Source organism: Hippoglossus stenolepis, chromosome 21 (assembly GCF_022539355.2).
Source record: "Hippoglossus stenolepis isolate QCI-W04-F060 chromosome 21, HSTE1.2, whole genome shotgun sequence".
NCBI classification, from domain to species: Eukaryota; Metazoa; Chordata; class Actinopteri; order Pleuronectiformes; family Pleuronectidae; genus Hippoglossus; species Hippoglossus stenolepis.
The window spans coordinates 20,260,392-20,274,513 of NC_061503.1; the positions used below are offsets into that span (position 1 = coordinate 20,260,392).

The following is a 14,122-nucleotide window of genomic DNA, read 5'->3' on the forward strand; positions in this document are numbered from 1 at the left end:
TGTCTCATGTGTCTTCATTTGTCTTCATGTGTCTCATGTGTCCCATGTGTCTTCATGTGTCTTATGTGTCGTCATATGTCTCATTCACGTTTCTCACGTGTCTTCATGTGTCTCACGTGTCTTCAGGTGTCTCACGTGTCTCACGTGTATTCATGTGTCTCACGTGTCTTCATTTGTCTCATGTGTCTCACTTGTCTCATGTGTCTCACGTGTCTCACATGTCTCATGTGTCTTCATGTGTCTTCATGTGTCTCATGTGTCTTCATATGTCTCATTCATGTGTCTTCATATGTCATGTGTCTTCATGTGTCTTCATGTGTCTCATGTGTCTTCATGTGTCTTCATGTGTCTCATGTGTCTTCATGTGTCTTCATGTGTCTCATGTGTCTTCATATGTCTCATTCATGTGTCTTCATATGTCATGTGTTTTCATGTGTCTTCATGTGTCTCATGTGTCTTCATGTGTCTTCATGTGTCTCATGTGTCTTCATGTGTCTCATGTGTCTTCATATGTCTCATTCATGTGTCTTCATATGTCTTGTGTCTTCATGTGTCTTCATGTGTCTCATGTGTCTTCATGTGTCTTCATGTGTCTCATGTGTCTTCATGTGTCTTCATGTGTCTCATGTGTCTTCATATGTCTCATTCATGTGTCTTCATATGTCATGTGTCTTCATGTGTCTTCATGTGTCTTCATATGTCATGTGTCTTCATGTGTCTTCATGTGTCTCATGTGTCTTCATGTGTCTTCATGTGTCTCATGTGTCTTCATGTGTCTCATGTGTCTCATGTGTCTTCATGTGTCTCATGTGTCTTCATGTGTCTCCATGTGTCTCATGTGTCTTCATGTGTCTCATATGTCTCATGTGTCTTCATTTGTCTTCATGTGTCTCATGTGTCCCATGTGTCTTCATGTGTCTTATGTGTCGTCATATGTCTCATTCACGTTTCTCACGTGTCTTCATGTGTCTCACGTGTCTTCAGGTGTCTCACGTGTCTCACGTGTATTCATGTGTCTCACGTGTCTTCATTTGTCTCATGTGTCTCACTTGTCTCATGTGTCTCACGTGTCTCACATGTCTCATGTGTCTCATGTGTCTCACGTGTCTCATGTGTCTCATGTGTCTTCATGTGTCTCCATGTGTCTCATGTGTCTTCATGTGTCTCATATATCTCATGTGTCTTCATTTGTCTTCATGTGTCTCATGTGTCCCATGTGTCTCATGTGTCTTCATGTGTCTTCATGTGTCTTATGTGTCGTCATATGTCTCATTCACGTTTCTCACGTGTCTTCATGTGTCTCACATGTCTTACGTGTATTCATGTGTCTCACGTGTCTTCATTTGTCTCATGTGTCTCACTTGTCTCATGTGTCTCACGTGTCTCACATGTCTCATGTGTCTCATGTGTCTCACGTGTCTCATGTGTCTCATGTGTCTCATGTGTCTCATTCTCACGTGTCTCACGTGTCTCACGTGTCTCATGTGTCTCACGTGTCTTCATGTGTCTCACATGTTTTCATGTGTCTCACGTGTCTCACGTGTCTCATGTGTCTCACGTGTCTCATGTGTCTCATGTGTCTCACGTGTCTCATGTATCTCATGTGTCTCATGTGTCTCATTCTCACTTGTCTCACGTGTCTCACGTGTCTCATGTGTCTCACGTGTCTAATGTGTCTCATGTGTCTCATGTGTCTCCATGTGTCTCATGTGTCTCACGTGTCTCACGTGTCTCATGTGTCTCACGTGTCTTCATGTGTCTCACGTGTTTTCATGTGTCTCATGTGTCTCATGTGTCTCCATGTGTCTCACGTGTCTCATGTGTCTCATGTGTCTCACGTGTCTTCATGTGTCTCACCTGTCTCCATGTGTCTCATGTGTCTCACGTGTCTCATGTGTCTCACGTGTCTCATGTGTCTCATGTGTCTCACAGGTCTCACGTGTCTCACGGGTCTTCGTGTGTCTCACGGGTCTTCATGTGTCTCATGTGTCTCACGTGTCTCATGTGTCTCACGTGTCTCACGTGTCTCACTTGTCTCATGTGTCTCATGTGTCTCACGGGTCTTCGTGTGTCTCACGGGTCTTCATGTGTCTAACCTGTCTCATGTGTCTCACGTGTCTCACGTGTCTCATGTGTCTCACGGGTCTCACGGGTCTCATGTGTCTCATGTGTCTCACGGGTCTCATGTGTCTCACGTGTCTCACGTGTCTCACGTGTCTCATGTGTCTCATGTGTCTCACGGGTCTCATGTGTCTCATGTGTCTCACGTGTCTCATGTGTCTCACGTGTCTCATGTGTCTAACCTGTCTCATGTGTCTCACGTGTCTCACGTGTCTCATGTGTCTCACGGGTCTTCATGTGTCTAACCTGTCTCACGTGTCTCACGTGTCTCACGTGTCTCACGGGTCTCATGTGTCTCATGTGTCTCACGGGTCTTCATGTGTCTAACCTGTCTCATGTGTCTCACGGGTCTTCATGTGTCTAACCTGTCTCATGTGTCTCACGTGTCTCACGTGTCTCATGTGTCTCACGTGTCTCATGTGTCTCATGTGTCTCACGGGTCTCATGTGTCTCATGTGTCTCACGGGTCTCATGTGTCTCATGTGTCTCACGTGTCTCACGTGTCTCATGTGTCTCACGTGTCTCATGTGTCTCACGGGTCTTCATGTGTCTCACGTGTCTCACGTGTCTCATGTGTCTCATGTGTCTCACGTGTCTCACGTGTCTCATGTATCTCACGTGTCTCATGTGTCTCACGGGTCTCACGTGTCTCATGTGTCTCACGTGTCTCACGTGTCTCATGTATCTCACGTGTCTCATGTGTCTCACGTGTCTCACGTGTCTCATGTGTCTCACGTGTCTCATGTGTCTCACGTGTCTCCATACACTCCACGATCCCTCCTGCTCAGACTCTGTAAATGACGTCAGTGTCCATCACTGATCGTACTAAACGTACAAATTGTGAAATAAAACAGACGAGCTTCTGTTTCTTCAGATTCTTTATTTCAGGAAGATTTTGAATCGTGAAATTTATCAATAAGTTTCCTTTCATATGAAAACTGTCGTCACGGATTCTCACTGATTCAAACTCATGAGTCAATTACTGATCAAAACAAAGGTAGAATAAGTGTCTGGATCTTTCTTCTTCTTCTTCCTGGTATAAAAATAAGATCTAAGTGCTTCAGCACTTTAATACTGTCTCTGCTTCAGCGTGTTCACAGCTCAGGTGTCAGCGCACGTCATCACGTGCACAACTCTCCAGAAACATTTCAACAAACAAGAATCAAATCATCAGCTGCTGCTTTTAACGCTAGATTCATTTAATCATAAAACACCAAGTCATACTCAGAGTCACCACTAGAGGGGGCAGCTTTCTATCTTTTCACATGAAAATATACTTTTATTTGCACATGAAAAATGATCAAACGTTGGTTTATTAATAAAAACAAAATGTGACAACGTTGGATGGAAGCGATGAGGAAACTGAACCTTCATCATTTCAACAACATTATGTTTGAATCACTTCTTCTTCTGTGGTTTAACGGCAGTGACGGGAGTATCACTCTAGTTTCATTAACATGTTTCTGTTGACATCTGGTGGCGACTTGATGTTTTACATTTCATCCGTGTAGCTGTACGACTCGCTCTGACATCATGGTTCCAAAGATTTTCACAAAGTAAAATGAGCTTTCTTGTATTTATTAAATTAAAGAAAAAGAGAAAATGATCTCAGAGAATTTGTCTCATATTTTCAGGACGAGTCATAAATGTCTCTGACGTCATGTTCATCAGACCAGAACGTCCAGGGACCACAAGCGTGTCCCCACGTTAGAATCCCAGACTGTCCGCGTATCAGTCGCATCTTCACAGACAAACTAAACTTCTCATTTCACAGAATTTTGAATGATTTAAAATCCAATGAGACTAAAAGCAGTGAAATGATCTGACGAACACAAGAGAGACAGTTAAAAGATGAAAAGATAACACGAGGCAGGCTTATAGAAAAAGATCAAACAAAAGAAATGTGACGATTCACTTTAGAACAAAAACAAAACCTGCAGCCAATCAGAGGCCGACTATCAAAATCACCTCAGATACGAACGAACATGATTCAGGTCAAATCAAAGAGGAATGGCAGAAATAGAACAAATGAAGTAAAGAACGTGAGGAATTTATTTCACTGACGAGTCCGACACATTTTCAGCAGCGGTTTTCAAAAGGTTGTTTTATCCCCCTGTTGGATAGAAGGTGCATCGCTCTGTTCTGCTTTTGTTTTTACAGAAACAAGCAGTGGATGTTTTTCACTCTGATTGACGACTGATGTTTGATTTAGTTTAGTCAGCGATAAACGTTAAGTGAACTGATTTGAAATGAGAACCTGTTGAAAAGACACAACAGTGTGAACGCAGCCTTGGCTATGTGTGTTTTTACTCTTTGGAAACCGCGGCTCTAGACAGCCCGTATCCGTCGGCGTGGCGTGTTGCCACAGCGAAGGCGGGGTAGCCGTCGTAGGTGGTGTAGGCCGTCAGGTCCTGACCCAGAGAAACCGCCTGCTTCAGCTGGGAGGCGACCGCAGACGACGCCGGACTCGCCAGAGTGTAGCCTGAAAGAGACCAAACCAAAACTCACAACATCTAAAATAAAATATCCGATGTGACAAACACATGTACGAACTTTTCACTTTGTCAACAACTTCAAAAAGATTCATCTTCAGGCTCAATAATACTTTCATATACTATACACTTTACTGTACTCTATAGAGACTACATATTCTACTGACTGTATACATCTACTTTTATATACTATACCATACCACACTATACTATACTAGACTACACCTTACTACACTACATGCTATACAGTACTACACTATATACGATACTAGTGCCAACAGTGACATGAGGTGAAACACTAAGATGTCTCACTCTGTTTGATTTGCTGAAGTTGCAGAAACTGTTCACTCGTGGTTGTACACAATTGTTACAGAGTGGTGGCTCCTCTGTCGCACACTATCTCTGATGTGGTCAGTCTTTGATGAGTGAAGCGTTTTGTTTTGTGTACGGACCTTCACATACCTGGGAAGGCTACTGAGGCCACAGCGGCAGCAGTAGCACAGCTGGTGTCAGCGGCGCCCTCTGTCTGCAGACCCAGAGTCTGCAGGGTGTGCTCAGCTGCATGGACTTTAGCTTCTTCTACAGCAGCACACAGTTTAGCAGGGGTGAAGGGATGACTGCAGGCGGACAGAGATAGTAAAGTTACTACGAGTGCATGAAGTAAGAGTAGTAACTGCAGTAACAGTAAGAGTAGTTTTTGTACACGCTGGGATACTGTGTAGCCAGAGCTGGGACAGTGATCTTGTAGAGGAACAGTTGTCTCTGGTCTGGACCGATGGCAGAGTGGAGCTGATACACTGGTTGTCCCCAGTTGTTCTTCTGACACAGCTCCTCCAGAACCTGGAGACACCAACAACACCACATGTTCTGCTTCCACTAAAGTCACTGTGAAGTGAGTCATCACACCAATCACAGGATCTTTGTTCTGACGTCAGGACTGTGTTTAAACCACAGACTGTAAATAAAGATGGACGACATGACAGCTAGATCGCCCCCTGGTGTCTGGCTGCAGTATAGGTCATAAACCTCCTCCTCCTCCATGTTAGCAGATGGGACATGGACCAAACAAAAAAATCGAAGTAGACGTTAAATAAATGTTTAAAGATGTTTCTGTCGTTTCAGGTCATTCTCTTCTCTCTGATGTTTGTTCAAGTGTTTCTGATCAGTTTGGTTTGAATCAGTTATTTGATGATATAAAAACAGGCTGAGACGTGATGATTGACAGCTGAGACTGACTCCTGATTGGACAAAAGCATGTATGGGCGGGACCTCGCTAGCACGGCTCCGCTCGACAATCACTACTGCTCAGACTCTGACTGTAAATGACGTCATCACCACAAGATGGCAGCGTTTGTTTTTGAGATATTTTATTTCTTTAGAGGAAGTGAAGACCTGTCGTCGTCTTTATTTACAGTTATTGATCGTCTGTATAGTAAAGTTATTTCTGATTTGCTGGTTGTCGGTGTCTCGTTACCTGTGGAGCAGGTTTGATGGCGGCTGCCTTCAGGCTCATGGGGGTCAGCTCCATGCCGGGCAGCAGGTCGTACAGCTTCTCCTCTGCGTGCTTGTCTATCTTCAGCCCATAGGAGGCGCTGCCAGCGCCACCACCACCTCGGCTCATGGCTCCTCCCCCGGCAGCGTAGGCCAAGTAGCCCCGCCCACCCAGCCCCCGCACCCCCGCAGCCCCTACAGGTACAGTCATGTAAATTTCTACAGGAGATCGAAAAGGCAGTGAAATCAATCAAATCACCGGAAATCAACCCCGGAAGAAGAATCACACATTCAGACAATGATTCAGTCAGAGTGAACAGGTAGATTGGTCGCCATGGTAACACAGCTTCACCTCACGACCCAGAGCTCACACCATAGTGGTAGTCATGGTAACCATATGATTCATTTTCCACTTACATTCATTAAATTGATTTTGGTTGTAATCATTTCTGATTGAATCGATCATATTTGATTTTTTATTTTTGAGTTTCAAGATCATGAAAATCTTTATATACAGTCACTGATCATTTTACTTCATCAACATTTTGTGTTGAAGATCAGATTTTGTGTTTTTCAGTTTTTAAAACATTAAAAAGGAAAATAAATAAATATTAAAAACACGATTTGAGACGAGCTCAGACTCGGAGAAGTTCATCTCTGTGAACTCAAGAGATTCTGTGAGTTTTCATGAAACATTGTTTCTGAGCTTGTCTCTTTAACCAGAGTCATATTCAGCTTCTTCGGTTTAGTCCTCGTCCACATGTTCACAGGTATTTATTCAAAGAATCTCTGTCCACTGTCAAGAGCTGTCAACAGGGGCGATATAACTTAAATCAACTTTAAACACCTGTGTGCGAGTGGACGGGTCCAAAGACTGAGTGACACAAAGTTTTCCCCCCCTCACCTCGAACAGATGGCGTCCTGATCAGACCTCGACCTCCAACGTGAGCTTTGGCTGCCGGGAACCGAAACTGACCTGGAATGGCAGCGTAGGCCTGGGGGGCATAAAACACGGGTGCACCGAGATACGCCGCCGAGGGGTCGTACACCTGCAGCACCACAAAAACATGGGATGTCATTTATTGGTAAGTTCTAAAACCAAATCTTGTTGTTTTGATTTATTTAGGCTGCTGTCGCTCCTCTGTATGATGCAATGATTCTAAGTGTCCACTAGATGGAGAGAGATGTTTATTCCTGAGGCTGCTACATCATCAGCTCGTCTTTAACCTTCACATGTTTCAGTTTCAGCAAGTTCATGCAAGTTGACTGGAGTCGTGGCGGCTGTACTTTGAGGCCGAGTCCACACGGCGGCACCGGAGGTTAAGAGCTCGTACTTCCTGTTTTACTTTGAGTTTGTGGTGCGTTCAGGGTCTTACCTGTCCCACGGTGTAGGCGGTGTAGTCGGTCTGCAGCAGAGAGCTTCCCCGTCCTCCCGTCCCTCTGGTGTAACGAACGTAACTGTCCTTGTCCACAGGCTTGGCCAGACTCACCTCGATGGGAGACCCGTCCACCACCTGAAGCGGGAACAAGAACAACACAGTTTAACGCCTCCTTTTCAAAAATCCATGTGATGAATGTGACAATGTGAGATTCTGATGGACCCTGCTGGACCCTGGTGGACTGTGATGGTCTGTGATGGTCTGTGATGGTCTGTGATGGTCTGTGGTGGACTGTGATGGTCTGTGATGGTCTGTGATGAAACCTGATGGACTGTGATGGTCTGTGATGGTCTGTGGTGGACTGTGATGGACTGTGATGGTCTGTGATGGACTGTGGTGGACTGTAATGGACTGTGATGGTCTGTGATGGTCTGTGATGAAACCTGATGGACTGTGATAGTCTGTGATGGTCTGTGGTGGACTGTGATGGACTGTGATGGTCTGTGATGGTCTGTGATGGAACCTGATGGACTGTGATGGTCTGTGATGGTCTGTGATGGACTGTGATGGACTGTGATGGTCTGTGATGGTCTGTGACGGTCTGTGATGAAACCTGATGGACTGTGATGGACTCTGATGAACTCACAATGCTGATTTCACAATTTACCAAAAAGTGGCTAAAAAAGGCAACATAATTCCATCCATCTGTCCGTCCATTCGTCCCTCGTCAGGGCTTACCACTACAGTTTGTGTGATGTGCATGTTTGTGATCAGCGTCTCCTTGACATCATATATACAACATCCCATGAGTGAACTTGTGATTGGTTATAGCTGCTGACCTTTCCGTTTAGAGCATTGATGGCGTCGATGGCGTCTTCTCTGTGTGTGAAATGGACGAAGGCGTAGTCTCTGATCTTCTTCACTCGCTCTACTGCACCTGCAACACAAACCCTCTTCTGTAAAAGCATGTCTTTATCTTTTTCTTCAATCTGAGGCTACAAGCTTCAACCTGGAGGATCCAGTTAGAGTTAAAGAGCCGGTTTTAATAGACAGTTCTGTGGTTTTTGTCCTTTTAGCTTGGACTCCCTCATTTTACCAAAACCACCAGTTCAGTTTTACATTTCTTTTCCTTCTGGGTGCATTCAAAGACAGTTGGACATCCGGGCTTTAAAGTCGACATTGTGTTTTGTAATGATTAGTACCTGGTTTGAGGCTGTTGAACTCCTTCTCGATTGTCTCCTCTGTGGTCTGCAGCATCAGGTTCCTGACGTACAGTATCTTGACAGTTGCCATGGTATCCTCATCAACCTCCACCTCCGGCTCAGCCCAGTCCACGGCAATGGCATGACCCCACAGCTGAATACGACCTGAGACAAAAAGATAGGTGATTCTAAAGAGCTTCAGGAGGTTTGAATCTCTTTATGGTTTTTTACAATGTTTATCTTATCACAGCCGTCCCAACTCTTCCATTGGTTACTGACTGAGTGACGCAGGCTCTGATTGGCTGCTGATAAGTTGTCTTTGTCCGTCTCAGGAGACTTTGACATTGTTTATGATGTTGAGTTTTATGAGTTTGACACTAAGGGGGTAATGTTGGTACGTTGGCTGTTGTTTGATGTGTTGATTCTATCACTGAACCACAGTAAATCATCGGTTTCTCCTAAAGCTCAAATTTAGGTTTTAGTTCTCAGAGATAAAGAAAACCTGTTGACAGGTGTAAGAAAAATCGGATATGTTTAATGAGGGAGAACTTTTGAACAGATGCAAACAATGAGTTCTATTCAAATCGTTTGGAAAATGAAATTGATGAGGAAACTGATTCAGTCTCTACCTGGCAGCAGTTTGCGTCGAGCCATGGCAGCGGCTCGGTGGCTCTCATACTCCACGAAGGCGAAGCCTCGGTTCTTGGATTTGTCGGCGGCGCTGGGGTACACGATGACGTCAATGACCCCTTCGGTGACCTTCCTCATCTCCGACAGGATCTCCTCGCGCTTCTTCGTTTTGGGAATCCCTCCCACAAACAACCTGCAGTTGTCGACGCTGGCACAAACACCGAGGAGGCGACCGTTCCTGCAGTGATGAGGAAAAATTTTAATATTTTGGATGAGTTAGCATTTACTAGTTTGTTCCAAAGTTTAATAAAAGTAAAAGAGCGGCTGACCTGATCTCGTAGTTGTTAAGCTGCTTCATGGCTGTTCTGGCTTCCTGTTTGGTGTTGAAGGTGACGAAGGCGTAACCTCTGTTGTTCCCGTTAAAGTCCATCATCATCCTCACTTCATAGATTTTACCAAACTGGAGATACGAAGAGGGAAATAAAAAAATTGTAGAATCACATTAAAAATGGTAAATGGTTTTGTATTTATAAAGCTCTTTTCTAGTCTTGATGACACTCAAAGCTCTTTACAGTTTTACATTCACCCATTCACACACACATTCACACAGTGCATCTATTAGCAGCACTTTGTTGTTCTATGAGGGGCAGTTCGGGATTCAGCATCTTGCCCAAGGACACTTCGGCATGCAGATGGGGAAGACTGGGGATCGAACTGCTGACCTTCAGGTTGGAGGACGACCACTCTACCCCTCAGCCACAGCCGCCCACAACTTAATTAACCATCTTCCTCTCACCTTCTCACACAGTGGAACCAGTTCATCTTCAAACAGATCTCTCGGCAGTTTCCCCACAAAGATCTCGCTGCCTCTCTCTGGTGGTGGGCCGTCCCATGCGGGCGGTGGGCCGCCATACCGCCGCTGACCGTTCTCCTGAAACACAGCAGGAAAAGGTTTGAAAACATGAGGTAAGAACTCAACTCAACTACAGAACACAGAGAAGTTCAGATCAGGGCACATTACAGGAACCAAAGCAGCAGATGAACGTTCTCCAGGAAGATGGAGTCAGTTCCTGACCTGCTTCAGTTGGTATCCTGTTCGCTGTGTGAGCAGCCGCAGCGCCGCCTCCTTCTGCGTCCCCAACACTCCGTCCCCGCTGGCATTCTGATTGGATTCCATTAGGTGTGATTGTCAGTGAAATGTAAATCAGGGAAATTAGGGGTGCTCACTGGAAAAAACAAAAAAAACATGAAATAATATTTAGATTACATATGTTCAGTTGTCAGTGAATAGTACCAGTAAATGTGCTGTAATAAAAAGTACATGTATATAGAAGTGTATATCAGTAGATGAAGTAAATCATGTTGTTTTCCCTCTGAACCTCAGATACCAGCGGCGTTTTGAAGTGAGTTTCATGGAGGTCAAGGTCTGTTCTGTAATCATTGACAGAGACTGAGGACAAACCACAGCAGAGTCAAACCACCATGAGACGGACGCACCACAGCGTTGGGATGAATTCATTAAATAAACACATCTTTGTCTTCACGTCCTTTATTCCAATCAAATATTCTCAGGTCTGTCACCACAACTTCGTCTTTAAACACTGAAACCAGGTCTCAGCTCTGTGAGGACACACAAACATCACCAACAGACATAAACGTCCTCTTTGACCTGAAGTGTCCCCGTGTTTACAAATAACAAATACTTTGTTTATGTTTTTTTATCTCAGAATATCCCCAATTTTCTGAAATGTCCAAAAGGTCTGAATTCCCAACATGTCCTTCATGAGGTCGGTTGTTTGTAACCTGATGATTAGATCTATAACCAGGTATCACAGACGAGCTAACGGACTGAGGACGTGTTGACAACGTGTCTTCATCACGTCCTCATCACTCAGTGTGCGACTGTGAGTACAACACACACACACACTGAGTGGATGATGTTTTCATAATGACTATCAGCACAAAACATAAATGTTTCTGTTGCATCTGCAGAATTTCATTTTAAATTCTAGTGAAGTTTGAGTCAGATGAACTTTGATGATCTCACCTGAAAACACGGAAACATTTCAACAGATGAAAATCATGAGTCGGTTTGAATTTATCATTTTATCTGAATGTGTTTGAAAAGTTTGAGGCTGAGTTTGAATTTCACCAATCAATACTGCTGATAGGGGGGGAGTGCACACACACACACACACACACACACACACACACACACACAGACACACACACACACAGACACACACACAGACACACAGACACACACACACACACACACACACACACACAGACACACACACACACACACACACACACACAGACACACACACACACACACACAGACACACACACAGACACACACACACACACACACACACACACACACACACACACACACAGACACACACACACAGACACAGACACACACACACACAGACACACACACACACACACACACACACACACACACACACACACACAGACACACACACACACACACAGACACCACACACACACACACACAGACACAGACACACACACACAGACACACACACACACACACACACACACACAGACACACAGACACACACACACACACACACACACACACACACACACACACACACACACACACAGACACACACACACACACACACACACACACAGACACACACACACACACATACACACACACACAGACACCGATACACACACACACACACACAGACACCGATACACACACAGACACCGATACACACACACACACACACACACACCCATACACACACAGACACACACAGACACACACACACACACACACATACACACACACACACACAAACACACACATGTTTGTACAGCTATCTCAGTGAGGACACTCATTGGCATAATGCATTCCCTAGCCCCCCCATCCTAACCATCCAAACTAAATGCGTTACCCTAACCCTTAACCTAAACCAGATTCTAAACCTGATTCTGAACCTGATTCTGAACCAAGTCTTAACACCCAAACAGTCCGTTAAAAGGGGGGGGGCACAAAGTGAGGACCGGACAAAAATACCTCACTTGTAGGTTCTAAGCTCAAACTGGTCCTCACAAAGATAGCTGTACAAGAGCACACTCACACACACTCACACACACACACACACACACACACACACACACACACACACACACACAGACACACACACAGACACAGACACAGACACAGACACACACACACAGAGAGCTCATTGATGACACAACAAGAAGAAAATAACAAATAAAAAAAAGACATAGATTGTAAATCTAAATTTAAACCATGTTTTGTTTGTGTTAATATAAAAGATAATAAAGACTTTTATTTATTACTCAACTTTATTCCTTTACTTTGTCTCCTGTTCTTTCACTGAGGTTAGCATGCCATCTGTTAGCATGCCATCTGTTAGCATGCTAGCTGTAAGCTAACTGTTAGCTAACTACCAGTGTGTGTTTTCTCTGATCAGCAGCTCACAGAGAAAAAACCTTTTCCTCAAATTGTCATTGAACTCATCATTTCAGCAATAATCATTTGTATTTATACCCAAAACAATCTTTGATTGACAGCCGCGAGTTTGATTCACGCAGACACTCATTCCCAGCATGCCTTTCAACAAACCTGCCTGATCACAAACAAAGTATTTACTTAAGTCAGCTAATCATCTTGTCTCGTTATACCACTTTGAACCTGAAGAGGGCGCAGTGAGTCACTGTGGCTACGCTAGCTGAAGCTAAAGCTTCTGAAGAAAACACTGATTTAGGATTTAAGATTTAAAAACAATACATTAATAAAATGCTGATTAAATATGGATGAACCACTAATAACAATTTCAACAACATAATTTATAGAAATAAACGCAGAGGAGCTCTAAGAGTCAATTAGTGAATAATAAATGAATAAAGACAACATATTTATATTTCATGTTGATTTTCTGTTTGGATTTTAAATTATTCAAATTGAGGTGAGGGTGAATAAAAACCTTCAAATGTATTTTATTATATATTATACCTAAATGGAACCAACACAAATGAAACTGTAAATGTTCTTGAATTAGTTCAGGTTATATCAAGTGTATTTAGCTGACAACTAGTTTACACTGGTTTGATAAATGATCTTTGATCAGATCGATATTTCACTTTTATTTTGGATCATATTTCTGCTCGATGTTATGAATAGATCAGTTTTTAATGTGATGCTGCAGTAAAATAACCATCCATATTGTGGGTAAAGAGACCTTCACTCTCTCTCTCTGTCTTTTTGTCTGAGGAACACCAACGATGGTCGAGCGACACTGACTTCACACACACACTCTCCATTAATCAGCCTGTTTGTTCTGCCTGTTCTTCACACACCAGTGAAGAAGAGTGGTCGAACGACACGTACTTTACATGCTCTCTCTCCTTCTCTGTCTTTAAATTCACATTTAATAACTTGATTTCATTTGGTGAAAAGAAAAACTCACCTGAGCACGTTCAGAGATCACCTCCCTCCGATCAGAGCTGTGTCATTGTGAACACTGAGTGTGTGTTCACGTGTCATCATGGGCCTGTGTGTGTGTGTGTGTGTGATCACATCATATCAAACTCCAAAGGTTCACTGTCTTGGTGTTAGCTTTATGAGCCGACGTTAATGTTTAACTTGCTGCTATCTGTGGACACACACATGCAAATACACTGTGTGTGTGTGTTTGGTGTCAGGAGGCCTTTGACCGACCGTCACTATCTGTATCAGAGCGCTCTGCAAATTCTCTTCACCTGCTAACACACACACACACACACACACACACAC

At 43.9% G+C, this 14,122-nt stretch overlaps 1 protein-coding gene across 1 annotated transcript; it reads right to left on the reverse strand.

The window, feature by feature from the left end:
- Positions 1-5,067: 5,067 nt before the first annotated feature.
- Positions 5,068-13,891, reverse strand: a1cf (apobec1 complementation factor). The gene is made up of 12 exons (XM_035144848.2): positions 13,797-13,891; positions 10,391-10,541; positions 10,112-10,246; positions 9,645-9,775; positions 9,315-9,553; positions 8,686-8,850; positions 8,323-8,420; positions 7,481-7,618; positions 7,009-7,153; positions 6,088-6,323; positions 5,317-5,453; positions 5,068-5,230 (listed from the first exon to the last, which is right to left on the reverse strand). Exons 2-12 carry the CDS (start codon positions 10,490-10,492, stop codon positions 5,068-5,070), a joined length of 1,689 nt encoding a protein of 562 aa, XP_035000739.2. The 5' UTR covers positions 10,493-10,541; positions 13,797-13,891.
- Between the last annotated feature and the right edge of the window lie 231 nt (positions 13,892-14,122).